The 26,590-nt window shown below is 45.7% G+C and overlaps 1 protein-coding gene across 4 annotated transcripts in view; it reads right to left on the bottom strand.

Annotated features, from left to right (window-relative positions):
* The window catches only part of VAV1 (vav guanine nucleotide exchange factor 1), a gene marked incomplete at both ends in the record, with an annotated part of 56,176 nt that overhangs the window by 19,669 nt on the left and 9,917 nt on the right, over positions 1-26,590 (bottom strand). For 3 of the 4 annotated variants that reach the window (XM_079703087.1, XM_079703090.1, XM_079703088.1), the window contains 10 exons: positions 111-179; positions 398-493; positions 1,247-1,346; positions 1,947-2,050; positions 2,235-2,303; positions 3,723-3,818; positions 3,910-4,018; positions 4,262-4,330; positions 4,450-4,508; positions 5,013-5,129. In XM_079703087.1, the coding sequence (XP_079559213.1) occupies positions 111-179; positions 398-493; positions 1,247-1,346; positions 1,947-2,050; positions 2,235-2,303; positions 3,723-3,818; positions 3,910-4,018; positions 4,262-4,330; positions 4,450-4,508; positions 5,013-5,129 (888 nt within the window). The remainder of the gene's footprint in view (positions 1-110; positions 180-397; positions 494-1,246; positions 1,347-1,946; positions 2,051-2,234; positions 2,304-3,722; positions 3,819-3,909; positions 4,019-4,261; positions 4,331-4,449; positions 4,509-5,012; positions 5,130-26,590) is intronic. The other variant, XM_079703089.1, reaches the window with a different exon arrangement.

Below are 26,590 nucleotides of genomic sequence, written 5' to 3'. Positions count from 1 at the left end.
GCGGTGGAGGCAGGGGTGGCCCGTGGGTATGACCGTGCCTCGATAGTACTCACTGACTTGAATGCGTATGTGTCTGTGTGTCCCCATCACCCCTGTGTGTGACCACTCACCCTCATGGCATCCAGGGCCAGCCGCAAGTTCTCCTTCTCTGTTGTGTCCTGCGTGTGTTTCACCAGCTCCTGCGTGACCCACAGAGACGTATATCACCCGGGGCCTCTGCCCTCTCATCCTGGGGAGCCTTCCAAACAAGCCTGGCCCACCAGCTCCTTCTTCATCCTTCTGCTGTCCCTAGAGGCATGGCCCCGGTGACCCCACCCAGAGAGGAGAGCCCAGCCCCCAGGAGCCCTTGCAGGGAGGTCGATGTGCCAAACCCATGCCTGGGCGCCCCCTTGGGCACCTGGAGAAGGAGGTGATATTTGAGGACCCGCTGCATGGGCACCATCAGCAGGTCCCGTAAGGTGAACCTCCCATTGTTCGCTCGCTGAGAACATTCCTGGGAGATTGGAGAAAGAGGTGAGTGAGAGATGTAGAGGCAGGTGGGGATTTTTATAGAACCTGAAGCTTCATCTCTCCCCCAGGGAAATAAGGAAGAATGCCACGGGGTGAGGGGTGGTTTAAGACCCAGCTGGAAGGCTGCCTGGGGAAGAGGTCCAGGATTCCTCAGCTGAGGGGAGCTGGAGAGGGGGAGATCGACAGGTCTGGAGGGTCCCCACTGTGGAGACCAAAGAAGCTGATGGACGGCACACACAAGCCATTCCTCAGCATCCCTGCCCCGTCTGTGCTCCCACTAGACACACGGGTCCAGGTTGGGGTTCAGTCCAGGATCAGTGCTCAGCCCAGGATCAGGACTTGGCTGGGATTGGGGTTCTGTGTGAAGTTGGAGTTCAGCCCAGACTTGGGGCACAGCCAGGGTTGGAGCTCTGGCTGGGGTTCAGTGTGCCCTCAGAGTTCAGATCAGGGTCAGAACCTCAGCCTGGCATCAGGGCTCAGCCCAGAGTCAGGGTTTAGCTGGGGTTAGGGCTCAGCGTTCTGGTCCATCTCCTCCTGGTCCATTTCTCCCAGTTGGCTAGTCAGTACCACCCTCCCCAAACCTTCAGCGGGCCAACTTCTGGTTGGGCTGCAACAGAAAGGGATGCCATCTCCAGCTCGGTTTCCTCTCTACTGCCCCTGGAGCCTGGGAAGGAGTGGGAGACACACACACACACACACACACACACACACACAAAGATGTAGCCCATCCCCCCACCTCCAGCTTCATCTGCACATCCTCCCGGGCTGTAGCCACACGGTCCAGGTGCTTGCTGGCCGACTCCACCTGGCTGCAGTAGCGGCCATAGATGAGGAACCTGCGGGAAGATGACAGGTGGTCGGGGAATGGCAGCTGGCACCAAGGTCAGGCAGATCTGGGTGTCAGTCCCAGCCCCACCTCTTCCCAGCTGCATGACGCTGAGCCTCAGTCTCCCTGTCTGTAAAATGGTCATAACAATGGCACGCCCCCCCCCCCACACACACACGTGGGGTTATTATAGCATTAAATGAGATAAAGCACAAGAAGCTCTTATCAGAGCACCTGGTGTATCATCTCTGCTCAATGTTCATTTATTTAATAAGCATTTATTGATCACCTACTGTGTGTCAAGCCCCATGTTAAGCACTTTAAGCATCAATTTACTCAGTCCTCACCACAACCCCAGGAGATACGTTCCTGGATCACACTGATTTTATAGATGTGGAATCAGAAGCACAGAGAGGTTAAGTGACTTTCCAGTGCCACACAGCTCTCAAGAGGAAGAGCTGGGAATTTAACCAGAGATGGGCAGCCCCTTGCCCACGAGCAAAGAAGGAAAAGCCCTCTCTGTCCAGTGGTCTATGAGGGTAGGGCCTCCCAAATGCCCACTCAGGGCAGGGTGACCTCCAGAGGTCTGGGCTGGCCAGCTGGGTCTCACCTCTCCTTGTATTTGATGAAGACCTGGTAGAGGGTGGGTGCGCTGGGGTTGGCCAGGGCTTCCTTCATCTCCTTTAGGAAGTGGGTGTGCACGCGAAGCAGGTCCTACTCGGAGAGAGGGGTAAGGGCTGGGGCGGGAGCCTGGGGCTCGGGATGCCGGCTGGGAAAAGGGTCATCCACCCACCCCTATGTCATTCATCTTCCACCCCCCACACTCCAGGGACAGGCGAAGCCAGCAGACCATCCCCACTGGACAGAAGTCCAGGAGGGCGGGAATTGGTCAGTTCACCTCAATGTTGATGAAGATGATCTCAACGTCTTGAGGTTTAAGGAACCGCTGCAGGGGCTTCATAAAATGCTGTCGGGGGGTGGGGGGGAGACAAGGATGAAGGATGAAGGAGGAGAGAGGATGAAGGAATCCCAGAGAGACGGGGAGGAGGAGACAGAGACGGAAAGGGACAAACAGAAACACAGAGACTGAGCTAGAGAGGGAAATGTGTAAAGAGAAAGAGAGGCAAAGAAACAGAAAAGGAGAGAAAAGAGAGATGGGGAAAAAGTCCACACAAAAACCTGTACAAGATTGTTCAGAGCAGAATTAGTCATCATAGCCCCAAAGTGGACAGAACCCAGATGTCTGTCAATGGATGAATGAATAACAAAATGTGGTCCATCCATGAAAAGGAATGAAGCACTGACACACGCTACAATGTGGATGAACCTTGAAAACATGATGTTCAGTGAGAGAAGCGAGACACAAAAGACCACATAGTGTATGAGTCCATTTAAATGAAATGTCTAGAATAAGTAAATCCATAGAGACAGAAAGTAGATTAGTGGTTGCCAGGGGCTGGGGAGAATGGGGATATAAGGGGTGATGGCTAAGGGATATGGGGTTTCTTTGGGGGATGATGAAAATATTCTAAAGTTGGGAATTCCCTGGCGGTCCAGTGGTTAGGACTCCACACTCTCACTGCCGAGGGCCTGGGTTCAATCCCTGGTCTGGGAACTAAAGTCCCACAGGCCGCGCAGTGCAGCCCCCCGCCCACTCCCCACCAAAAAAAAAAAAAGAAAGAAAAAAATGTTCTAAAATTAAGCAGTGGTACACAACATTGTAAATCAACTGTACTTCAATAAAAATGTTAAAATAAACTGTGGTGACGGTTGTACACCTTTGTGAATATACAAAAAAAAAACATTAAATTATAGATGTTAAATGGGTGAAATGTATGGTATATTGATTAAATCTCAATAAAACGGTTAAAAAAAGAAATGGCCAGGGCTTCCCTGGTGGCGCAGTGGTTGAGAGTCCGCCTGCCGATGCAGGGGACACGGGTTCGTGCCCCGGTCTGGGAAGATCCCACATGCCGCAGAGCGGCTGGGCCCGTGAGCCATGGCCACTGAGCCTGTGCTCCGGAGCCTGTGCTCCGCAAGGGGAGAGGCCACAACAGTGAGAGGCCCGCCTACCGCAAAAAAAAAAAAAAAAAAAAAAAGAAATGGCCAAAGGACAAAGAGGAACTAGAAAGTGAGAGACAGTAACAGAGATAGACGGACAGAGATGAGGATACAGGAAACGATAGAGACAGGGATAAAGAGACACAGAAGGAGAGAGAGATAAACAGAGGAAGAAGTAGGGAGAGACACAGAAGGACCAGAGACGAGAAGAGACAGAGAAATACAAAGCAGCGGGGACAGGTAAGAGCCCCAGGCTCGCATGGGACGGATGATGCCTCTCCGCTCCGCGCATGCGCATGGAAGGGGCGGGGACTGAGCATCGCACCTGTTGGATGGAGCCCAGCGTGTCCGTGTACTTCTCTTCCGTCTGCTGGATCTCCCGCAGACAGCAGCACCGCTTGTCATACTCTGTCATCTTGGGCTGAGAGCGGAGAGGAGAGGCCGGTGTTGGGGTGTCCGGGGCCGCGCCCCACCCATGCGCCTGCCCCGCCCGACCCTCCTCTCCCACACACCGGCATGGGCACCGGCTCCGTGCGCATGAGGTCCTCGTACACCTCGTCACCCTCGGCCTCCTCGTTCTCCACGCAGTCGTACAGGTCCTCATCCTCCTCCACCGTGTCGCTGCGGAGGCGGAGTCAGGCAGGGCCAGGGGCTTCCCCCAGACCAGGGACCCTTCTGATCCCCTGGGGCAGGGTCCTCGGCCCCTCAGACGCTACAGGGCAGGGTCCCGTCTCCTCAGACCCCCTGGGGCAGAGCCATGTCCCCTCAGACACTCAGAGCAGGATGCTGATCCCCTCATACCCCAGGGCAGGGTCTTGGTCCCCTCAGACCCCCCGGGGCAGGGTCGTGGTCCCAGACACTCACTCGATCTGGTCGGACAGGCCACTGTAGATGTCCTCATCACCCACACTCTCCTCCTCAGTGGGGAAAGGCCTGGGGGAGCCAGGATGGTGTGAGCCAGAGGCCAGAGGGCGAGGTGGGGAGGGAGCTTCCAGGAGGAGGAGGATTGGGGCCAAATGGGTCCAGAGCTGTCGGCTCAGATAGTTACTCACATGATCCCCTTGTTCTGGGCAATTGGGGTCCAGGACAGAGCAGACAGAGTGTAGATGACCTGTGACAAGGGCCGAGGCTGCTCAGCAAGCCCCTTGCCCACCCGCATGCCAGAACACAGCCTCCAAGCACCCGACCTTGAGGTTAGACCCCATGCCCCTGGGAGCCTAATTTGGGATTTTCCCACCTTCCCATTCCCCAACCTCAGCATGTCAGCATTCCTTTAACTGAGCACCCACCACTTGAACCCCTTGTTCTATTCAATCCTCATAATCACTCAGAGAGGATGGAGTGATATTACTTCCAAATTAGACAAGGGACTTAAGGCTCAGAGAGATGTGGCCACATATCTGAGGTCACACAGCAACTGGTGGAGCAAGGACTCAAACTCAGTTCCACATGTCCTAAGCCATGCTCTTTGCACCTGTTGTACAGCTTGGTCTGCCCCATCAGTCCTTCCCCAGTAGCCTTTGGCTTGCCCAGTGTAGACGTTCATGGAAATGAATTGAAACCCCATCTTTGGGCTCTCGGTGTCCAGCTCACAGGCAGCTCAGTCCCAGCTCACCTTCCCGAAATCCTGCACATCAAAGAGGTCAAAGGCCTCAAAGAGCTCACTCCGCTTGAGGCCAAACTTCTCATAGCAGGTAGACAGGAAGGTGCGGATATTCTTGAGGCACAGGAACTGTGGAGAGATAAATGAGAATGGACAAAACATAATGGGACAGGGGAGAAGCTGACCCTTGGCCATCTGGCTTGGGGACTGGCACAGAAGAGGAAAAAGAAGGCACAGCCCCCCCACCGAGTAAAGATCAAGCTGTACCTGAAGCCAGTATACCCCTGAATCTTTTTTTTATTGAGGTAAAATTCATAAGATATAAAGTTAACCATTAACAGATAACAAAATGTGGTGTATACATACATTTGGAATGTTACTCAGCCATTAAAAAGGAATGAAATTTTGATTTATACTACAACACAGATAAACCTTGAAAACTAGGCTAAGTGAAATAAGCCAGACACAGAAAGATGAATATTGTATGATACCAACTACATGAGGTCCCTAGAATAGGCACACCCATAGAGACAGAAAGTATGGTGGTGGGTAACAGGGGCTGAGGGAGACGAATAGGGAGTTAGTGTTTAAAGGGGACAGAGTTTCTGTTGGGGAAGATGAAAAAGTTTTGGATATAGTGGTAACAGTTACATGACATTGTGAATGTATTAAACGCCACTGAATTGTACACTTACAAATGGTTAAAATGACAAATATTATCATTTTATTTATATATAAATTAGTTATGTATTTTATATAAAATTTTATTTATAATTATAAAATATATTTATATTATTTTATATATATAATGATAAATATTATGTATAGTTTACCACAATAAGAAAATTTAACCATTAACCATTTTATTTATTTATTTATTTATTTATTTATTTTTTTTTTTTTTTTTTTTTTTTTGCGGTATGCGGGCCTCTCACTGTTGTGGCCACTCCCGTTGCAGAGCACAGGCTCCGGACGCGCAGGCTCAGCGGCCATGGCTCACGGGCCCAGCTGCTCCGCGGCATGTGGGATCTTCCCAGACCGGGGCACGAACCCGTATCCCCTGCATCGGCAGGCGGACTCTCAACCACTGCGCCACCAGGGAAGCCCTTATCTTTTTAATTAATTTTTATTGGAGTATACTTGATTTACAATGTTGTGGTAGTTTCTGCTGTACAGCAAAATGAATCAATTATACATATACATATATCCACTCTTTTCTAGATTCTTTTCCCATATAGGTCATTACAGAGTACTGAGTAGAGTTCCCTGTGCTATACAGTAGGTTCTTATTGGTTATCTATTTTATAACCATTAATCATTTTAAAATGTACACCTCAGTGGCATGTAATACATTCACAATATTGTGCAATCATCACCCTGTCTAGTTTCAAGACAATTTATCACCCAAAAGGAAACTATGCATTAAGTGATGCAGTCACTTTGCATTCCTCGCTCTCCTCCCTTCTCCCTGGAAACCACTCACCTGCTCTCTGTCTCTATGCATTTACCTATGTCCATCAGTTGATACTGGATACACAAAATGAGGCGCAGCCAAACAGTAGAATACAATTCAGCCACAAAAAGGCGTGAAGCACTGATATACGCTGCGAAGGGGATGGTCCTCAAAAACATGATGCTCCGTGAAAGAAGTCAGACACAAAAGGTCACATGTTGTGTCGTTTCATTTATATGAAATATCCCTGACAAGGATCTACCATATAGCACAGGGAACTATATTCAATGTCTTGTAATAACCTATAATGGGAAAGAATCTGAAAAAGTATATATATATATATATATATATATATATATATACACACATATATATATTGAAGTTAAAATGACAAATATTATCATTTTATTTACATATATCAGTCATATATCTTTATATAAAATTTTATTTATAATTATAAAACATATTTATATCATTTTACTTATATATATAATGATAAAAATTATGTATAGTTTACCACAATAAAAAAGTTTAACCATTAACCATTTTATTTATTTTTTTAATTAATTTTTACTGGAGTATAGTTGATTTACAATGTTGTGTTATACATACATACACATATACATACATATATATGTATGTATGTATGTATAACTGAATCACCTTGCTGTACACTTGAAACTAACACAACATTGTAAATTAACCATACTTCCATTTTTTTTTAATCAAAAAAAAAAGAAATATCCTTGAACTTTTCAATTTCATGAGCCAACACATTCTTTTTTTGTTTAAACCAGTTTGGGTTGTGATTTGCAACCAAAAGATTCTAGGTGATATCTCAGTTAAACATACAAGATGTCATTCTGGCTTTGGGGTGGTGGGTTCTGATGTAAACAAGCCCTCATGTCCTTGCATTTGCCCATCATCAGCTCATCAAATGTCCCAATGGGATCAACTGTCTCTAACGTCTCTCAGATTCTAAATGATTATAACCAACCTCCGCACCACCAGCCTCCCCCAGCATGCGGAGCTGGCCTCTCCCATGGCCCCCAGCACTCTCAAGGAACTCCGCGTGGACCAAGATTCCTGAAGCATATTCATCAGGAGAGCTGGCTAAAATGTACCTTGCAAAGCCACATATTGTGTGACTGCTTTCATATGAAATGTCCAGACCAGGCAAATCCAAACAATGGAATATTACTCAGCCATAGAAAGGAACAAAGTACTGTTTCATGCCACTGTGTGAATGAATCTTGAAGACATCATGCTCAGTTAAAGAAGCCAGTCACAGAAGGCCACATAGTGTATGATCCCATTTATATGAAACGTCCTGAATAGGCAAATCCTTAGAGACAGAAAGTAAGTTAGTGGTTGCCAGGAGCTAGGGAGTGGGAAGAATGCTTAATGGATGCAGGATTTCTTTCTTTTCCTTTTTTTTTTTTTTTGGCCGTGCCACGAGGCTTGCAGCATCTTAGTTCCCTGACCAGGGACTGAACCCCGGCCACGGCAGTGAAAGCTCCGAGTCCTAACCACTGGATCACCAGGGAACTCCCTGGATATGGGATTTCTTTTGGGGGTGATGAAAATGTTCTAGAATTAGACAGTGGTGAAGGTTGCACAACTTTGTGAATATATTAAAAACCACTGGACTGTACACTTTAAAATGGAGAATTTTATAGTATATGAATTATATCTCAGTTTTTAAAAAGTGCATCTTCCAGGTTCATCCCCTCATACTACTCAGTCAAACTCTGCTGGACACCCGAGTCAGGTCCCACCCCTCCTCTGCCCACAGCCCTCCAGGGCTCCACCCTCCTTCAGGTAAAAGCCAAAGTCCTCCCCATGGTCCACAAGGTCCTGCACGACCTGCCCCGTCCACTCCCTGCCCTCCCCTCCTCCCTCTCTCCCCCTCACTTACTCTGCTCCAGACACACGGGTCTCCTCACTGTTCCTCCAACACACCTGCCCCAGGACCCTTGCACTGGCTGTTCCCTCTACTTGGAATGGACTGCTTGGACACTGAATGGTGTCCCCTCCAAAACTCATGTGTTGAAATCCTAATCCTCGGGACCTCAGGATGTGATTATATTTGGACACAGGGCCTTTAAAGAGATAATTAAGGTAAAATGGGATCATTTTACCCATTTGACTGGAGTCCTTATAAGAAGAGGAGATTAGGACACAGACGCGCACAGAGGGAAGATCATGTGAGGACACAGGGAGAAGGTGGCTGTCTGCAAGCCAAGGAGAGAGGCCTCAGAAGAAACCAAACCTGCTGACACCTGGACTTCCAGCCTCCAGAACTGTGAGAGAACACATTTCTGTTGTTTAAGCTCCCAGGTGTGTGGCACTTTGTTACAGCAGCCCAGGCAAACTCATATACTCCAGTGTGCACAAGGTTCCTGGCCACCTTCTTCAAGCCATTCCTCAAAGGTCACTTTCTCCATGAGGCCTCCTCTGACCACCCTATTTTAAATTGCAACCCCCCTCCTCTGGCATTTTTTATCCCCTCCAACTGTGCTTCATTTCTTTCTTTTGTTGTTCATCTCCCCCAAATCAAATGTCAGTTTCAGGAGAGCAGGACCATTGTTTTGTTTCTTGGTGGACATCCAGCATCTAGAATAGACCCTTGATAGATATTTGTTGGATGGATGGATGACAGTGAGGGCCTGAAAATCTACATTTTTAACAAGCTCTCCAGGCAAATCCCAGGTACTTACTAACCCCTATTCTGTGATTCTACAGTAACAAAATTTGCATTTTGGGGATGCCTACTTCACGTGGTTGGGCACTCAGACTTATTCCGTTCTCTTGATAACCCCATGAGTTTTTAATGCCCATTTTACCTCTGAGCAAGCAGGCTCAGAGAGGGAAGGAAAGTTGCCCAAGATTATTAACAGCAAGAATAAGTCTGTGGCTGGGACTTCCCTGGCGGTCCAGTGGTTAAGGCTCCACGCTTCCACTGCAGGGGCCACAGGTTTGATCCCTGGTCAGGGAACTAAGATCCCACATGCCATGCAGCATGGCCAAAAAAAGAAAAAAATATATACGCACAGGGAACTCTGCTCAATATTATGTAACAACCTAAATGGGAAAAGAATTTGAAAAAAATAGATACATGTATATGTATAACTGAATCACTATGCTGTACACCTGAAACTAACACAACATTATTAATCAACTATATTCCAATATAAAATAAAAAGTTTAAAAGAAGGGTAAGTCTGTGCCATAGAAAATATACTTGTGCTTACCAAAGGGGAAAGGTGAGGGGAGGGATAAATTAGGAGTTTGGGATTTACAGATACACACTACTGAATACAAAATAGATAAACAATAAGGACCTACTGTATAGCACAGGCATCTATATTCAATACTCTTATAATAACCTATAATGGAAAAGAACCTGAAAAAGAATACATATATATATATACACACTATATATAACTGTATCACTTTGTTGTACACTTGAAACTAACACATTGTAAATCAACTATTCTTCAATTTTTAAAAATCCAAATAGATAGATAGATAAACAAACAAATAAAGCAAAATGAGTAAGTCCATAGAAGAGCTGAAATTTAACTCCAGGATGGTGTGAATCTGGAGCCAGTTTTCCTGACTATAGCTTCAATGCTTTGCCTTGCATGCAGTGGAAACCAGCATGAGCTCCTGCCACGTGCTCCATTCCCAGCGCTGTCTATATATTGTTTTAAATTTATGTATTTTTAAATAAAAATTGTATATATTTAAGGTGTGCAACAGGACAATTTGATATGTTTATTCATAGTGAAAGTATTACTATAGTCAAGCTAATAAACTTATCAACTCTTCCCATAGTCACCATGTTTTTGTGTGTGATGAATGCTGTTGAAATCTACTCTCTTAGCATATTTACGGTGTTCAATACAGTGTTACTAAGTACAGTCATCACGCCTGTACCCTAGACCTCTAGACTGACTCATCCTATGTAACTTCAACTTTATACCCTTTAACCAACGTCTGCCCATTCATTTCCCTACCTCCACCCCAGCCCCTGGTACCTGTCCTTCTATTCTCTGCTTCTATGAGTTTTATTCTTTCTATATAGAGAGATCAGCTCATCAAAATTAATTTAAAAATTAAACAGGACTTCTATGGTGTGTGTGATTCGGATATATATTTTTTTTCAGATTCTTTTCCATTATAGGTTATTACAAGATATTGAATATGGTTTCCTGTGCTATACAATAAGTCCTTGTTGGTTATCTATTTATTTTTTATTTATTTATTTTTGGCTGCATGGGTCTTCGTTGCTGCACACGGGCTTTCTCTAGTTGTGGCGAGTGGGGGCTACTCTTCGTTGCAGTGCGCAGGCTTCTCATTGCGGTGACTCCTCTTGTTGTGGAGCACGGGCTTAAGCACGTGGGCTTCAGTAGTTGTGGCTCGCGGGCTCAGTAGTGGTGGCTCGCGGGCTCTAGAGCACAGGCTCAGTAGTTGTGGCACACAGGCTTAGTTGCTCCGTAGCATGTGGGATCTTCCCAGACCAGGGCTCAAAGCCATGTCCCCTGTATTGGCAGGTGGATCCTTAACCACTGAGCCACCAAGGAAGTCCCAGTTATCTATTTTATATGCAGCAGGGTGTATATGTTAATCCCAAACTCCTAACTTATAGAAATGTTTTTATCAATTTAAATGTTTCTTTGTATTCCTAGCTTCTTGAAAAGTTTTTGTATTTGCTCATTTTATTGAATCAGGAATGGATGTTGACTTTCATTAAGTGATTTTAAAGACCTGTACAGGACGATCATGTGTATTTTGTTCTTGATTCTATTCATGTAGTGAGTTATATTAATCGAATCCCCAATATAAACCTTTGATTCTTTCTGAATGACTCTAAATTTTTCTCTGCATTTGAAAAAGGTAGAAATGAGTCACATGTTATCTATGGGCTCTAAAATGTAGGTGTAAGACCCTGGCTATAATTTTACTCAGTGTCATTAATTCCTTTGTATCTAAAAATTATAGATTTTTGGAGGCTATTCTGCCTCAATATTTGTGGATGCTTTTGCTAGCACGCATGTGGCCACATTTAAGTCAGGTCAGAAATGATTAAAATGGTGAATAAAGGGAATTTATTTTTAAATTAAAAAATATATATATCATATTTATATGAGAGGTATCATGGAATCCTTGCAACAATCCTGCAAAATAATTATGATCATTATCCTTGTTTTACAGATATGGAAACTGAGGCAGGGACAGGCAGCTGGGGTGCAAACTCAGGCAGCTGCATTTATGAATCAATTCAATACACACTGTTCTTTGTATCTGTGTATCTCACACTTTCATCTTCAGATTGTATCTTCTTCTCAATTATTGCCACATCCACAGCCTACCTAAGCCATCCTACATCCTATGTGGAACATGGACTTTAAATTAACTTTAACATAAATTAATGTATTTAAGGAGAGAACATCCTACTCTCAAAGTTTCCTTTGAGAAATTTCTATTAAATTTCTCTTAAAAGCAATTTCTATTAAAAGCCCAGGATTAAGTGTTATAAGCAGAAGCCAGTGTTAAATAAATATGATGTAAACAGTGTTATACATCATATTTATTAGCTGGATCCTGTTGCTTGCCCAAGGCCTGTTCTGTCAAAAAGAGATTAGCAACTATGACAGATGCATAAAAGACACAGTAGCAATTCAACATCCATTTATGTTCACAGAAAGAGAGGAAAAAGAACTCTTGGCAAAGTAGAAATGGAAAGGAACTTCTGTAACCTGCTAAAGAGCATCTTGAAAAAACTTTCAACCTTTGTCTTAAGTCAAAAGCAAAACATCATACTTAAGAGCGAAATGCTGCAAAGATTTTTTTTGAAATAAAAACAAAGGCAAGGGTGCCCGCTGACGCTTCCTATTAACTATACTAAAGATCTTAGCCTGAGTTGTAAGACAAGACAAAGAAATAAAAGGAAAGACAGAAAAGAAAGAAATATCAGTACAATGCTCATTTTTGCAGACACTATGATTGCCAACATAGATAAGCCCAAAAGAATATACACATAAATAACTGGAATTAGTAAAATAGCAATGTTACTGAACACAAAATCAACACACAAGGTTTATTGCATGTCGGTACATCAGCAACAATCAATCGGAAAATGTGTCTTTTTTTCAAGATTACATTTGTAAAATTTTAGAATAAGCAGAACTAACCTATGGAGATAGAAATCAAATCAGTGGTTGCTTCTGGGGTGGGGAGGGTGGTAGAGATTGACTCAGAAAGGCCACAAGTGATAGAAAAGTTCTGTATCTTGATAGGGTGTGGGTTGCACAAGGGCACACGTTTGCTAGAACTGATTGGATGGTAAATTGAAGAACTGAGTACTTTTGTGTATGAAAATTGGACTTCACTTTAAATGGATAGCATTTCCCATCACCTAAAAAATGTAAAACAAACAATCGAACAAAAAAGCTGATTAATATCTAACACATCGAACAAAAGAAGTACAAATCCTTTATGGAATAAATTATAAAATTTTACGGAAAGATATGAAGGAAGATGTAAATAAATAGAGTGAAATATATACTAATTCTTATCTAGAAAGACCCAGTATTTTTAAAATTTCAGCCTTCTCCAAAATTGAGCTATAGATTCAATGCAATTTCTATTAAAAGTCCAGAATGGTTTTTCATTGAACATCTTTCATGTGACCATCACTGAACTCCAGGGCTTTCTCTCAAACCTACAACCTTCAATCCCTAGAGCCAGTAGGAATATCCTGGGATGGTAAAGTAGGGAACAGGATGGAGAATAAATTCCCAAAGCATACAAGAAGGGAATTCCCTGGTGGTCCAGTGGTTAGGACACCACGCTCTCACTGCCGAGGGCCTGGGTTCAATCCCTGGTCAGGGAGCTAAGATGCCTCAAGCCCCAGCAGTGCAGCCAAAAAAAACAAGGATACGAGAAGATCCTACTTGCTGTGTGTCTTTGGGCAAATCACCTCCCCTCTCTGAACTTGTTATGAAAGTTCCTAAAAAAATGGATCATCGTAATGCCTACTGTGTCATGTCATTGTAATATGATAGAATAATGCATGTAAAGGGCTTGGCATGGTGTGAGCCCTCAGTATCTGGAAATGATCATTATCATCCTCACTATCATCAACATCACCATTATCACCATAATCATACCCATTGTTATCACCATTATTACCATCATGATTATCACATCATCACTGTTATTATCACCACCATCATCATCATCACCATCATCTTCATCATCATCAACATCACCATCATAATCACCACTACCACCACCATCATCATTACCATCATCATCTTCATCATCATTACCATCACCATCATTACCATCACCATCATCATCATCAATGTCACCATCATAATCACCACTACCACCACCATCATCAGTATACTCAACATCTTCCTCCTCCTCATCATCAATATCACCATTATAATCACCATATTATCACCACCACCACCATCATCAATATTACCATCATAATCACCATCACCATCACTATCACAATCATCATCGTCACCATCATCATCACCACCGTCATCATCACTATCATTGTAATCACCATCATCATCTTAGCTCCAGCTGGAAAGCCCAAGAGCATTCACTGACCTATCAATTTTCAGAACTGGAAAAGACCTCAGATATCAACTAGTCTCCAATGTTCATCACCCAGAGAGAGGAAAAAGCCCAGAGAGGAAGAAGAAGGACTTATTCAAGGTCACAAGGCAAACTGGGTTATCTCGTAGCACCTCCCAGGTCTTAGTTCTATTCCTGCTGCCCACCTGTGGCAGAGGTCACTGGCAATCCACCAGAATTCATGCTTTTTCTTCCACGATATGGAATTGTGGCTGTAAAGTTGTCCGCACAGCCAAGGACTACATTTTCCATCCCCCCTTGCAAAAGGGTGTGGTCATATGACTGGTTCTAGCTAATGGAATGTGAGTATTCACCATGTACATCATTGTCAGGGCAATGTATTCAATTTAAGAAGTGGGATTGCCTTCTTCATACTCTATTTTCCCGTGTTGTCTGCAGGCAGACAGAAATGATGCTGAGACTCTAAGGGATAGTAAAGTCACAAATGAAAATAGTCTCTGAATCACCCCATGAGAGAAAAACCTCCTACCTTGTACCAGGAGGAACACTGGACTACTGTGTGAACAAGAAATACATTTCTATTACATTAAGTCACTGAAAAGGCTTATTTGTTACAGCAGCTAGTGTTATCCTAATACAGTAGACTTAAGGGCCAGAGTCAGCTGTCATCTGTTGGATCCTCAGAGGCCCCATGACTGCCCACTCCAGTTCTTCTTGTAATTGTTTCACTAATTACGCACATGGAAATTAAAAAATGGCTGGAATCTGGGCTAAAGACTCCTGTCATATCTGCCTGGTGAACTCCTACTCATCCTTCAAGGCCCATCTCCAATAACTTTTCCCCCATTTCTTCGCCCAAGTGGAGTCCTCAACCTCATTCCCCTACCCCAGGATCCCTTAGTATAATGTCTCTCCCCACCCCAGGCCTGACCACAAGGCCTGTGACCTGCTTGCTCTGTTCCCTCCACCAGAAGAAAGCAGGGCCCAGAGTTGAGGCATCTCTGGAGCCTGTATGTGGTGGCATGTAGTAATGCCCAATTAGTGTTTATTGAATAAATAAACAACATGGGGATAAGTAGAGGAGAGTCTGGACTTCTTTTCCCACCCAGGGTCGGGTTTTCAGAACAATGCACCGCCCTTTCATTACCACCAACTTCTTCATTTAAAGCTGTGGAAACAGGTTCCTTCATCCATCAGTGGGCACTTCAAACTGAATAGGTTCAAGGCGGACATCGTGGCTACTTTAAACCCACTCCTACTCCAGGCTCTCCATCTCCACACAGAGACTCAGCTGGGGAACACAGGATGGTTCTTAACACTCCCCAAGCATCATAATCAAGTTAGATTATGTTTATGGATTATTTTCTCCAAACCAGGAATGCATCTAAGTGTTTTGCAAGTATCAGTTCATTTAATCCATTCGAAAAGATACATGCACCCAATGTTCACAGCAGCACTATTTACAATAGCCAAGACATGGAAGCAACTTAAATGTCCATCAACAGATGAATGGATAAAGAAGATGTGGTACATATATACAACAGAATATTACTCCACTGTAAAAAAGAATGAAATAATGCCATCTGCAGCAACATGGATGGACCTAGAGATTGTCATACAAAGTGAAGCAAATCAGACAGAGAAAGACAAATACCATATGATATCTCTTATATGTGGAATCTAAGAAAAGGATACAAATGAACTTATTTCCAAAACAGAAACAAACTCACAGGCTTAGAAAATAAATTTATGGCTACCAAAGGGGAAAGGTGGGGAGAGGGTTAAATTAAGAGTTTCAGATTAACAGCTACACACTACTATATATAAAATAGATAATCAACAAGATCCTACTGTATAGCACAGGGAAGTCTACTCAATATTTTGTAATAACCTATATGGGAAAAGAATCTGAATCACTTTGCTGTACACCTGAAACTAGCACAACATTGTAAATCAATTATACTCCAATATAAAATTAAAAAAATTTTTAATTCATTTTATCCTCCCCTTCCAGTCAATCAAGAGGTACTTCAGATTCACCATCCAAACTACCTCTCAATCCAAGCCCTTCTCACCATTTCCATTGTCAAATCCTAGAGCAGACACCACCATCTCTCACCTTTGTGACTGTATTAGCCTCTTCAGTGGTCTCCCTAATTCATGTTTCACCCCTCCCAGCCCACCTCCACACAGCAAATGTGACCATGAAACCTTGCCTTGGTCACCCATCGACCTCAAAATAAAGTTCAACCTCACCGTGGCCTGCAAGATTTGGTCCCTGTGGAATTCTGCAAGAACTATCTTTTTTCTCACACTACCTCCCCTACCTCGGCTCCAACTTGGTAAAAATGGTTTCCCCACCCTAAATGCAACATATTTTATGTTTTCTTGCCTCCATGCCTTGTTCCCTCTGCCTGAATGCCCCTTGTGATCTTTTACATATAGATTTCAGCTCCTACCATCTAGAAGTGGAGTCTATTTTCCCATCTTCTGTGTCTGGGCTGGTCTCGTGACTGGCTTTGGCCAATAGAAAGTAGCGGAAGTCACATTGTGTGAGTTTTGAGCTTAGGCAACCAGACCGCATGGCAACCTCTGTTCTCTCTTTCTTGAAACACTGTAGCCAAATGAAAGAGCTCAGGTTAACCTACTGGAGGATGAGTGGCAAGGTGGAGCAGAGACCAGCAGGCTTTTGGAGGCTGCAAGGAGGCAGGAAAACACCTGGTCAGCTCCCTTTGAGGTCCGTGGCACCTCCATCCATCCAGTCGGGGGGACTCTAGTGGTCTCTCCCTTCCTTTCTCTCTTTTCCTTTATTTTTGTGATAATAGACTTTATTTTTGAGAGCAGTTTTAGCCTCACAGAAAAACTGAATGGAAGGTAGAGACACTTCTCATACACCCCTCTACCCCAATGCATGTGTAGCCTCCACCATTACCCACATCCCTCACCAGAGAGGGTACATTTGTTACAATCGATGAACCTACATTGACACATCATCACCCAGAATCCGCAGTCGACATTAGGGTTCACTCTTGGTATTGTACATTCTATGGATTTGGACAAATGAGTAATGACATGTGTCCACCATTATAGTATCATACAGAATATTTTCACTGCCCTGAAAACCGTCTGTGCTCCATGCATTCATCCTTCCCTCACTTTAACCCCTGGCAAGCCCTGATCTTTTTACTGTCTCCATAGTTTTGCCTTTTCCGGAATGTCATAAAGTTGGAATCATACCGTACATAGCCTTGCAGATTGGCTTCTTCCACTTAGTAATATACATTTAAGGGTCCTCTATGTCTTTTCATGGCTTGACAGTTCATTTCTTTTAGCTCCAAATAACATTCCATTGTCTGAATGTACCAAAGTCTATCCATTCACCTACTGAAGGACATCTTGTTGGCTCCCAAGTTTTGGCAATTATAAATAAAGCTGCTATAAACATCTGTGTTCTGTATGGGACATAAGTTTTCAACTCCTTTGAGTAAACATATTTTCTTTTGAATTAAACATTATCATTACGTTTCAAACCCATGTGCAATAGTCTCTAATCGCATGCCCTTCTTTCCCTCCCCACTGGTAACTCCTATCCAGAAATGGGTGTGCGTGGTTTCCATCGGTGTCCGCTTTCTTTTACTACGCATGCATGTGTCCACAAAAAATATATGGCTGGTTCTGTTCTGTTCCATGCCCCTTGCCTTTCTGCCCCGCCCTCTCCCTGCCTCTCTACAGCCTCATTTCCCAAAGTTGTCTCTGAAGAGTAGCTAGGTGGATCAAAACTGCCTGCAGGGGCCAACCCCTGCCCTCCGGAGGCTCCAGCCCTTCGTAGGAGGCACCATTTATTGAGAACTGAGCCTTTTCCAAATCTTACCCTAAGAGTCTGATATGCACAGTTTTGTTTGTTTGTTTGTTTGTTTTTTGGCCGCGCGGCATGCAGGATCTTAGTTCCCAGACCAGGGATTGAACCCACGTCCCCTGCAGTAGAAGTGGATTCTTTTTTTTTTTTTTTTTTTTTTGCGGTACGCGGGCCTCTCACTCTTGTGGCCTCTCCCGTTGTGGAGCACAGGCTCCGGACGCGCAGGCTCAGCGGCCATGGCTCACGGGCCCAGCCGCTCCGCGGCATGTGGGATCTTCCTGGACCGGGGCACGAACCTGTGTCCCCTGCATCGGCAGGCAGACTCTCAACCACTGCGCCACCAGGGAAGCCCTGGATTCTTAACCATTGTACCGCCAGGGAAGTCCCCGACATGCACAGTTTTTTTTTAATTCTCCCAACAAAGTTGCTACTGAGATCTAATAACAGTTGCTACTGAGATCTAATAACTAATAATGTTATTAGTTGCAGGCTCTAATAACATCTGCCCTTCCAGTTATCCAAACCCAAAGTATTGGAGTGGCCTTGACTATTTCTCTCTTACTCTACTTCCAATCCATTAGCAAAATCGTACTGGTTCCATTGGTATATTTCTCTATTTCTCTCCTACTCCACTTTCAATCCATTCCAAAATCCTATCGGTATATATTCAAAATATACCCAGAACCCCACCCACTTCTGTCCACCTCTACTGGTCCAAGCCACCATCATCACTCACCTGGATAACTGTGATGGCCTCCCCAGTGGACCCCTTGCTTCTTCTTCTTTTTTTAAAATTTTTTTTGGCGGCGCAGCATGCGGGATCTTAGTTCCCCAACCAGGGATCGAACCCACACCCCATGCAGTGGAAGCGGAGTCTTAACTACTGGACCACCAGAGAAGTCCAGGACTCCTTTCTTCTGCTCCTGGGCCCCTACAATTTATTTTCAACCCAGCAGCCAGAGTAATATTGTCAGAACCCTCCCAAGACAATCCACCCAGATACAAACCCAAGTCCACTCTGCAGCTCACAAAACCTGCACAACCTTTCCCTGTCACCTCCCTGCCTTCACCTCCTCCCTATCATCACTATTCCTAGAACATGTCACACACAATTCAGCCCCAGGACCTTTGCATGGACTATTCTCTTCTTCTTAGAATGTCCATCCCCCCGTTAACCTGGTGCCGCCCTTCCTTGGCTCTTTTTGGGCTTTTGATGAAATGTCACTTCTCAGGGAGAACTTCCCAACCACTCTATTTAAAATTGTAGGGAATTCCCTGGTGGTCCAGTGATTAGAACTTAGCGCTTTCACTGCTGTGGGCCCAGGTTCAATCCCTGGTCTGGGAACTAAGATCTTGCAAGCCATGTGGCGCAGCCAAAAAAATAAAATAAAATAAAATTGTAACACACGTGTATTTCACTTATTTATTTTGTTATTGTCTGTCTGTATCCCCCCACCCCAACCCTCCCACACACACTAGGACATCAGCTCCACGAGGGCAGGATTCTCTGTGTAGCTGGTTCACTGCTGTAGCCTCAACACCTAGTACAATGCCTGGCACACAGTAGGTGCTCAAAAAAAGTTGGTGAAGGAATGGAACCCCATTTGACAGATGGGACAACTGAGGCTCAGAAAGGAGATATCCCCTTCCCGAGGATGCACAGGTAGAAATGGGGAGCCAGATACCAGCTCTCTGGGTCCAGAGGTCACGCTCCTCACCTGACCTCTTCAAACCACGCAAGGCTGCCTCATGGTGCCACGCTGCAGGTGGCATTTGGGGGGGTTCAGCACATAACAGGAACCATATGTACCACTCTCCAGCCCAGCAGCCTTTGCAAGGTCATGGGCTGACTCCAGGTTCACCAGGGACAACGGAACAGATGGCCCTGTCTGGCCTAGGGAGGAAGTTCCCTGCTGACCTCAGGAAGATCAGCTGAGACTTCAGACTGCTTCCCCCCAGTCATGTGACACCTCAAAGGGGGAACGGGGGTAAGACTCATCAGCCCCCTGGCTGGAGTAGGGCCAGCTAAAGCAAGGGGCTCCCTCCGACATCAGGAATGACAGAGGTTAGGCCACTAGAAGGACTTTCCTGGTAGCCTGAAGTGTGGGTGAAGGTGGCAAAGGACAAAGGTAGGAGCGGCATGGGAGACTATTTCCTCCCTGTTGGGAGAGGGAGGCAACCCCCTCAGTTCCCCTCCTCTTTCCACCAGAAACTCAGAGTCGGACTGGCATCTTGCCCATATGCAAATCAGCACCCAGACACTTCCCCTTTGCCTGCAGTTCCCCCAACATCACAACCCCTGCCCCAGACAAAGAAAGAGCTGGAAAGTTTGGCCAGTTCACCACCCTCTTTCAGGGAACCAGCGTGCAGGGACAGAGGCCCCTTTGGGTGGTGGAGATGGGGGGACAGGAGATGGGGGGCATGGAGCAGGCGAGGGAACCCAGAACTGAGCCCATGAGTGCAGGAGCCAGCTTCCCCACACCCACCCCAGCCCCAGGGAGCCTACCGGAAACAGGAAATGCCTGTTACCAGGGTTTGCTCGGGGGAGTCGAGAAAGGGGGGCCCTCTGTGTTCAGCCCTTGCAGCCCCTTAATCTCGAGGTTGCAAAACTTCATTCTGCAGACCAGAGAGGGTGGGTGTGCTGTGCACCCTTTTTGAAGCCTGCAAGCAGAGGTGCAGAGTATAAATGCCTCTTCCTGGCCTTTAAAACCCACCCTGCTCCCGCCGTCTCTCTCCTCTCCCCTCCCCTCCCACCCCAGCACACGCTCAACATCTCACTGCCAGTCCAGGGGGTCAGACGAACAGAGTTGACTCCGAGCCCAGCCACTGCAAGCTGAGGGACCTTGGATGGGTCACTGTACTTCCTGGTGCCTGTTTCCTCATCATCACCATGGGAATAAAAATATTCACTGAATCTCCACTCTAGACCCCAGCCCACCAGTCAGGGTCATACATTCATTCAGCAAGCATGTATCGAGTGCCTACTGAATACCAAGCCCTGGGACCTGTCGGCAGCCAGACAGAGCCCTGTCCCCACAGAGCTTACAGTCTAGTGGCAAGGCAGACACCGAGCAGAGAGGCACATGAATCACTGGTTGATCACCACTGTGGTAAGCACGGAGCCCTGTGGGATCTGGTTAAGGGGGAGATGAGTCTGGTAAAGCCAAAACTCAGAGACGAAGCAAAGAGAAGAAGCAGTCCAGGAAAGCCTTGCACACAGCCAGTGGGGAAATGTCAAATGGTGCGACCACTTTGTAAAAGTGGTTTGGCAGTTTCTTAACAAGCTACGCGTGCACCTCCTATATGACCTATTCCATCCCCAGGCGTTTACCCGAGAGAAATGAAAGCAAGTGTTTATACAAATGTTCAGAGAAGTTTTATTTGCCAAAAAGTGGAGGCAACCCAAACGCCCATGGACGGGAGAACAGATAAGCAAACTTAGTAAGTCCATGCAATGGAATACTACTCAACCAATAAGGAATAAAGACCTAAGGCACGTAACAGTTCAGTGAATTGCAAAAGAATTATGCTGAGTGAAAGAATCAGCCTCAAAGAGTACATATCGTATGCTCCCCTTTATATAAAACTCTAGAAGATGTGTAATAGGGAAGAACAAAGCTAACTACATATTGGATCTGTCTCTTTTACTCTAGCCCTTGTATAATTGCCTTTGCTACAAGTTAAGAATGTAGTCTGTAGCCTGAAATATACAAGATAGCCCATTCTCAAGGCTCTGACCTTTAAAGGTTTTACACTTTTCCATTCATATGGAGATAAAAGTTGTTCAGAGAATAATGTTAATCCTGTTGGAGGTTTATAGGAACATTGTGACCTAACCTACGTGGACAGCTGCAAAAACAAAGGATTCTGGCACCAAGAAGTTTGCAGCAACCAACCACACCCTCTCCCCTTTTAGTATAAAAGAAGCCTAAATTCTAGCTCAGGGAAGATGGTTCTTTGGGACACACGTCCATCTTCTCAGTCTGCTGGCTTTCTGAATAAAGCTGCTATTCCTTGCCCAAACAACCCATCTCTTGATTTATTGGCCTGTCATGTGGCCATCGAGTTTGGACTCGGTAACAGATACAAACTACTCTATAGTGACCAAAAGCAGATGTGGGATTGCTTGGGAATGGCAGGTGGGGGTTAGGTAGGAGGGATTACAAAAGGGCAGGAGGAAACTTTTGAGGTGACAGATATGTTCAGTCTCTTGATTGTGGGGCTGGTTTCACAGGTCCAGTATGACACCATTTATCAACTTGTGTATTTTAAATATGTCACTGATTGTATGTTAATAGGGCTGTTTTTAAAAAACTAGCAGGAGACCAGATTCCTGCTGTGTGTTTCCCTAAAACTAGGAGCTTTAGAGGAGCTTTTCAGGGATGAGAGGATGGGAAGAAGGAATACTGTAAGCCACCATTGGTCAATAATGCAAAACACACTCCCCTGTCCCATTTTTTGTCCCTACCCTTGATAAAACAAAATAAATGAGACACAAATATATGCTTTTTCTGTCCAAATAAATCTTACTTTAGAGTGTGAGGTGGGGGAAAAGTGTTCCAGGCGAAGAGAACGGCATGCAAGGGGTATCTGCTCATTTAACCACCCCTTCATTGATTTGGCAAATATTTATTGAGCATCTATTATACTCCAGGTACTGGTTTAAGTGCTGGGAATGCAGCTGTAAACAAAAGAGATTCACATCCCTGCCCGCGTGAGGCTGACATTCTGGCAGGAGACAAACAACAAGTATGTTACATGAATATATATATATAGCTTGTTAGAAGGTGGTAAATATTAAGTGAGAAAAATAAGATAAGGGGATGGGGCATGCCAGGAAGGGGTGCGATTCTAAATGAGAGGGCCAGGGAAGGCTCATGGAGAGAGTGACATTTGAGTAAAAACTTGAAGGAGGGAATGATCTGGGTAGGTGTCTGGAGGAAAAGCATTCCAGGCAGAGGGAACAGCCAATGCAAAGGCCCTGAGACTGGACCCTGCCTGGTGCTTTGGAGGAAGAGGTTAGAGACCAGTGTGGTTGGAGCAGAGTGAGAAAGGGGGAGTGGGAGGGAGTGAACCAAAATTGGCATCAGATGCTGATTTACCAAAACCAGGGCCATGTGATCAAAATGGGGCAAGGGTTGTCATGGGAGCATCCCACCATCCTGCCATATCTCCCGGAGTCCCAGAGAGGGAAGCACAAATGATTGATGCCTTTTGAAGCTTTTTCTTCAACTCCCCCACTCAATCACAGATCAGACTGAAGGCAACAGCCCCACATTTCTTGGGGTGCTCAGATGCTGCACCCGTCTTGGGGTCATTCTGGGTCCCCCAGGCAAACAAGCACAAGACAGCCACCCCAAGGTGAAGTTCTGGAAACCCCGTCCTTTGAGGAGTCATGAAGTCACTGTGGTGTTCTTCCTGGACCAGAGGGAACTTGGGGGAAGCTGAGGATGGACTCCTGGGAGGCAGGTCTCTGATGGGCTGTCTGGAGGAAAGGCAATTAGCTGTGTGCTTGGGGCCTGTGACAGGAGAGTCCTAAGAAAGGAGATCTGGGTTTGATCTAAGAGTTAGCTAAACTCCAGAACAAGCAGAGCCATTAAAGCTTAGGAGGACTCTGCCACAGGAAATAAAACCATTGCTTATCATTGATTCTCAGGCAAATAGTAGGAACAGCAACTTCCTTTAACTGAGATAATACACTGAGCTCAAAGAGGCAGTCACTTCCTCAAGGCCTGCTTGCTCTCAGATCCTACCTGCCCTTCCTTTGCTTTGCTCTGTATCGAAGGGAACTACATTTCCCAGGTTCCTTTGCACCCTGGCTTCCAGGTAGTTTCAGCCAAGGGGAGGCCCAGGCAGGAGACCACAAGGTGGGACGAAGAGAGAAGCCAGGGTATCTCTCCCTCTCTTATTCTGCCTCTCCAGCAGCAAATACACACCTCCATGGTCTCAGCTCCCTGAAGACAGCTCTTGCCCAAAGTTCTAGCTCTTGTTAAATGGTTCTGGCCCCTGGCCCCTGGTCACACCACCTCCTTCTATTTTTTCTCCAGCCTAGTGGCTACTCTCTGGGTTACCTTAGTATCACCCGTCTCTCCTCAGCAATCCCATCACCATTAGCCAATTCCCTGAATTAAATCCTCTCTGTTTGAAAGACCTGAGATGAATTCTGCTTTCCTGGCTGAATCCTGACCAGGAGAACCAGAAATCCGAATCTAAGACTATCTCCGTAACCACTTGAAAGGCTCATATGCTCCCCCAAAAAGAGGTAGTATTCTTATAGTGTTTGTGGTCACAGGTTTGGTGGCCTGTCCACTTGCATTCAAATCCAAGCATAGCTACTTATTCACCTGAGCAACTTACTTAAACTTTCCATGTTTCTGTTTCCTCATCTGTGAAATTATGACAATAACAGGTAACCGATTGTGCTTTCCAAAGATGGCCACAAAAATATCACCCATCCAGCGTGCTCTTCTGCAGTGTGACTTGTCACACCTCCCTCAAGAGGTGGAGTTTGATTCACCTCCCGTTGATTCTAGGCTGGTCTTAGCGACTTGCTTGTCACTGAGAATGCAGCCAAGTGCACTGTATGATTCCCAAGTAGGTTAGAAGAAACCCTCCAGCTTCCGCCTTGTTTCCTTGAGAAACACTTGCTCTCTCTCCACGCTCCTCAAAACCCCAATCACCATGTTGTGAGGAAGCCCAAGCCACATGGAGAGACCAGGTTTCCAGGCAACAGCCCCAGCTGAGCAGAGCTTCAAGTCATCCCAGCCCAGGCACTCAACAGGGGAGTGAAGAATCCTCCAGATGATTCCAGCCCCCAGACATTCAAGGTTTCTCATCACAGAGCTGACAAACCATCATCACCATGCCCCATCTGAATTTCAGACTCACAGAATCTGTGAGAAGGATAACATAGTTATTGACATACATCACTTAGTTTGGGTTGGTTTGTTTCACAGTAACAGATAACTGAAACACAGAGGTACCTTCTCCATGAGTTTGCTGTGAAAATCAAGTGAGTGCATAAGTTGTAAGTACGCAGAACAACACTTGCACGTAGTAAGTGCTCAGTAAATGGGAACTGTTTCTGTTGTTATTCATTATACTTTCTGAACCTATTCCCATCCACTTCATTAAAACTGTTCTTTTCATCTTTAAAAAAAAAAAGAGTGGGGCTTCCCTGGTGGCGCAGTGGTTGAGAGTCCGCCTGCCGATGCAGGGGACACGGGTTCATGCCCCGGTCCAGGAAGATCCCACATGCCGCGGAGCAACTAAGCCCGTGTGCCATGGCCGCTGAGCCTGCGCGTCCGGAGCCTGTGCTCCGCAACGGGAGAGGCCGCAGCAGTGAGGGGCCCACGTACCGCAAAAAAAAAAAAAAAAAAAGAGTGGATATATGTATATGTATAATAGATTCACTTTGCTGTACACCTGAAACTAACACAACATTGTAAATCAACTATATCCCAATAAAAATTAAAATAAATAAATAATTTTTTAAAAAATGATTCTTTTCAAAGTACCAAGACCTGGATGTGGATACGCTTTGCTCTTTGGGTCCCTTGACACTATGCCCTTCTGGCCACTTGACACTACAGCCCTATAAGGTAGGGACTATCCTTGCCCCCTTTTCAAAGAGGGGGAAACCAAGTCACGGAGAGGTTCAGCAACTCACCCAAGATCCCAAAGTCAGGGTCGGCACCTGGACCCCCAGGCAACCAGAGTCCACGGCCCTCAAACAGGGTTTCTCAGTCTCAGCACCACTGATAATTGAGCGGCTGTCCTGGGCATAAGGGGACATGTAGCAGCATCCCTGGTCTCTACCCACTCGATGCCAGGACCACACCACTCCATCCAGTAGTGACAACCAAAAACATCCCCAGGCACTACCAAATGTCCCCTTGGAGGACAGAGCCGCTTGCCCCACCCCCAGTTAAGAACCACTGTGCTGTGGCCCGGGTTCAATCTCTGGTCAGGGAACTGAGTTTCCACAAGCCGTGCCACACGTTCAGGAAAAAAAAAAAAGTCGCTGCAGTAACCACCACTCTGGGCTGCTTTCTATCGCCAGGGTCACATGGCCCAATCAGAACTCCCCAAAACCTGTTCCTCCCCCAGGCTTCCCATCTCAGCAAATGATACCCCCACTCATGCGGGTCCCTAAGCTACAAACTTCAACATCATCTGACCTCCTTTCATTCACTCCCAGACCCCCTCCATCCAATCTGTTAGCAAGTCTGATCAGCTCAACCCACAAAATGGGAGCCAGATCCATTGTCCCCAGCTCCTCGTCCAAGCCCCCATCACTCTTCCCTGGGATACCTTCATCAACCTCCTCCTCCCAGGTCCCCTTACTGTCACCTCTATTGTCCTTAGAGTCCAGTCCCCACGGAGCAGCTTAAAACACTCCAAGACTTCCCATCATATTTAAATTCCACACACATCCCCACAGCCACCTCCAGTGAAGTGCCTTCCTCCCAAACATCACTTCCTTCTGCTCTCCCTTCTCTTGCTCACCTTCTGCCAGCAGATCCTTCATTCTCATCCTCCTGCCACAGGGCCTTTGCACAGCCTTTGCCCTCCCTGCTCCCATGCTTCTCAGAGCTGGTTCCTCATCCTTCAGCTCTCAGCTTTCCTTGACCATCCTCCAGAAGCCTGCCCCCTTTG

Source organism: Hyperoodon ampullatus (genome assembly GCF_949752795.1).
Source record: "Hyperoodon ampullatus genome assembly, chromosome: 4".
In the NCBI taxonomy this organism is placed as follows: Eukaryota; Metazoa; Chordata; class Mammalia; order Artiodactyla; family Ziphiidae; genus Hyperoodon; species Hyperoodon ampullatus.
This window is presented reverse-complemented; position numbering and strand designations above follow the sequence as displayed.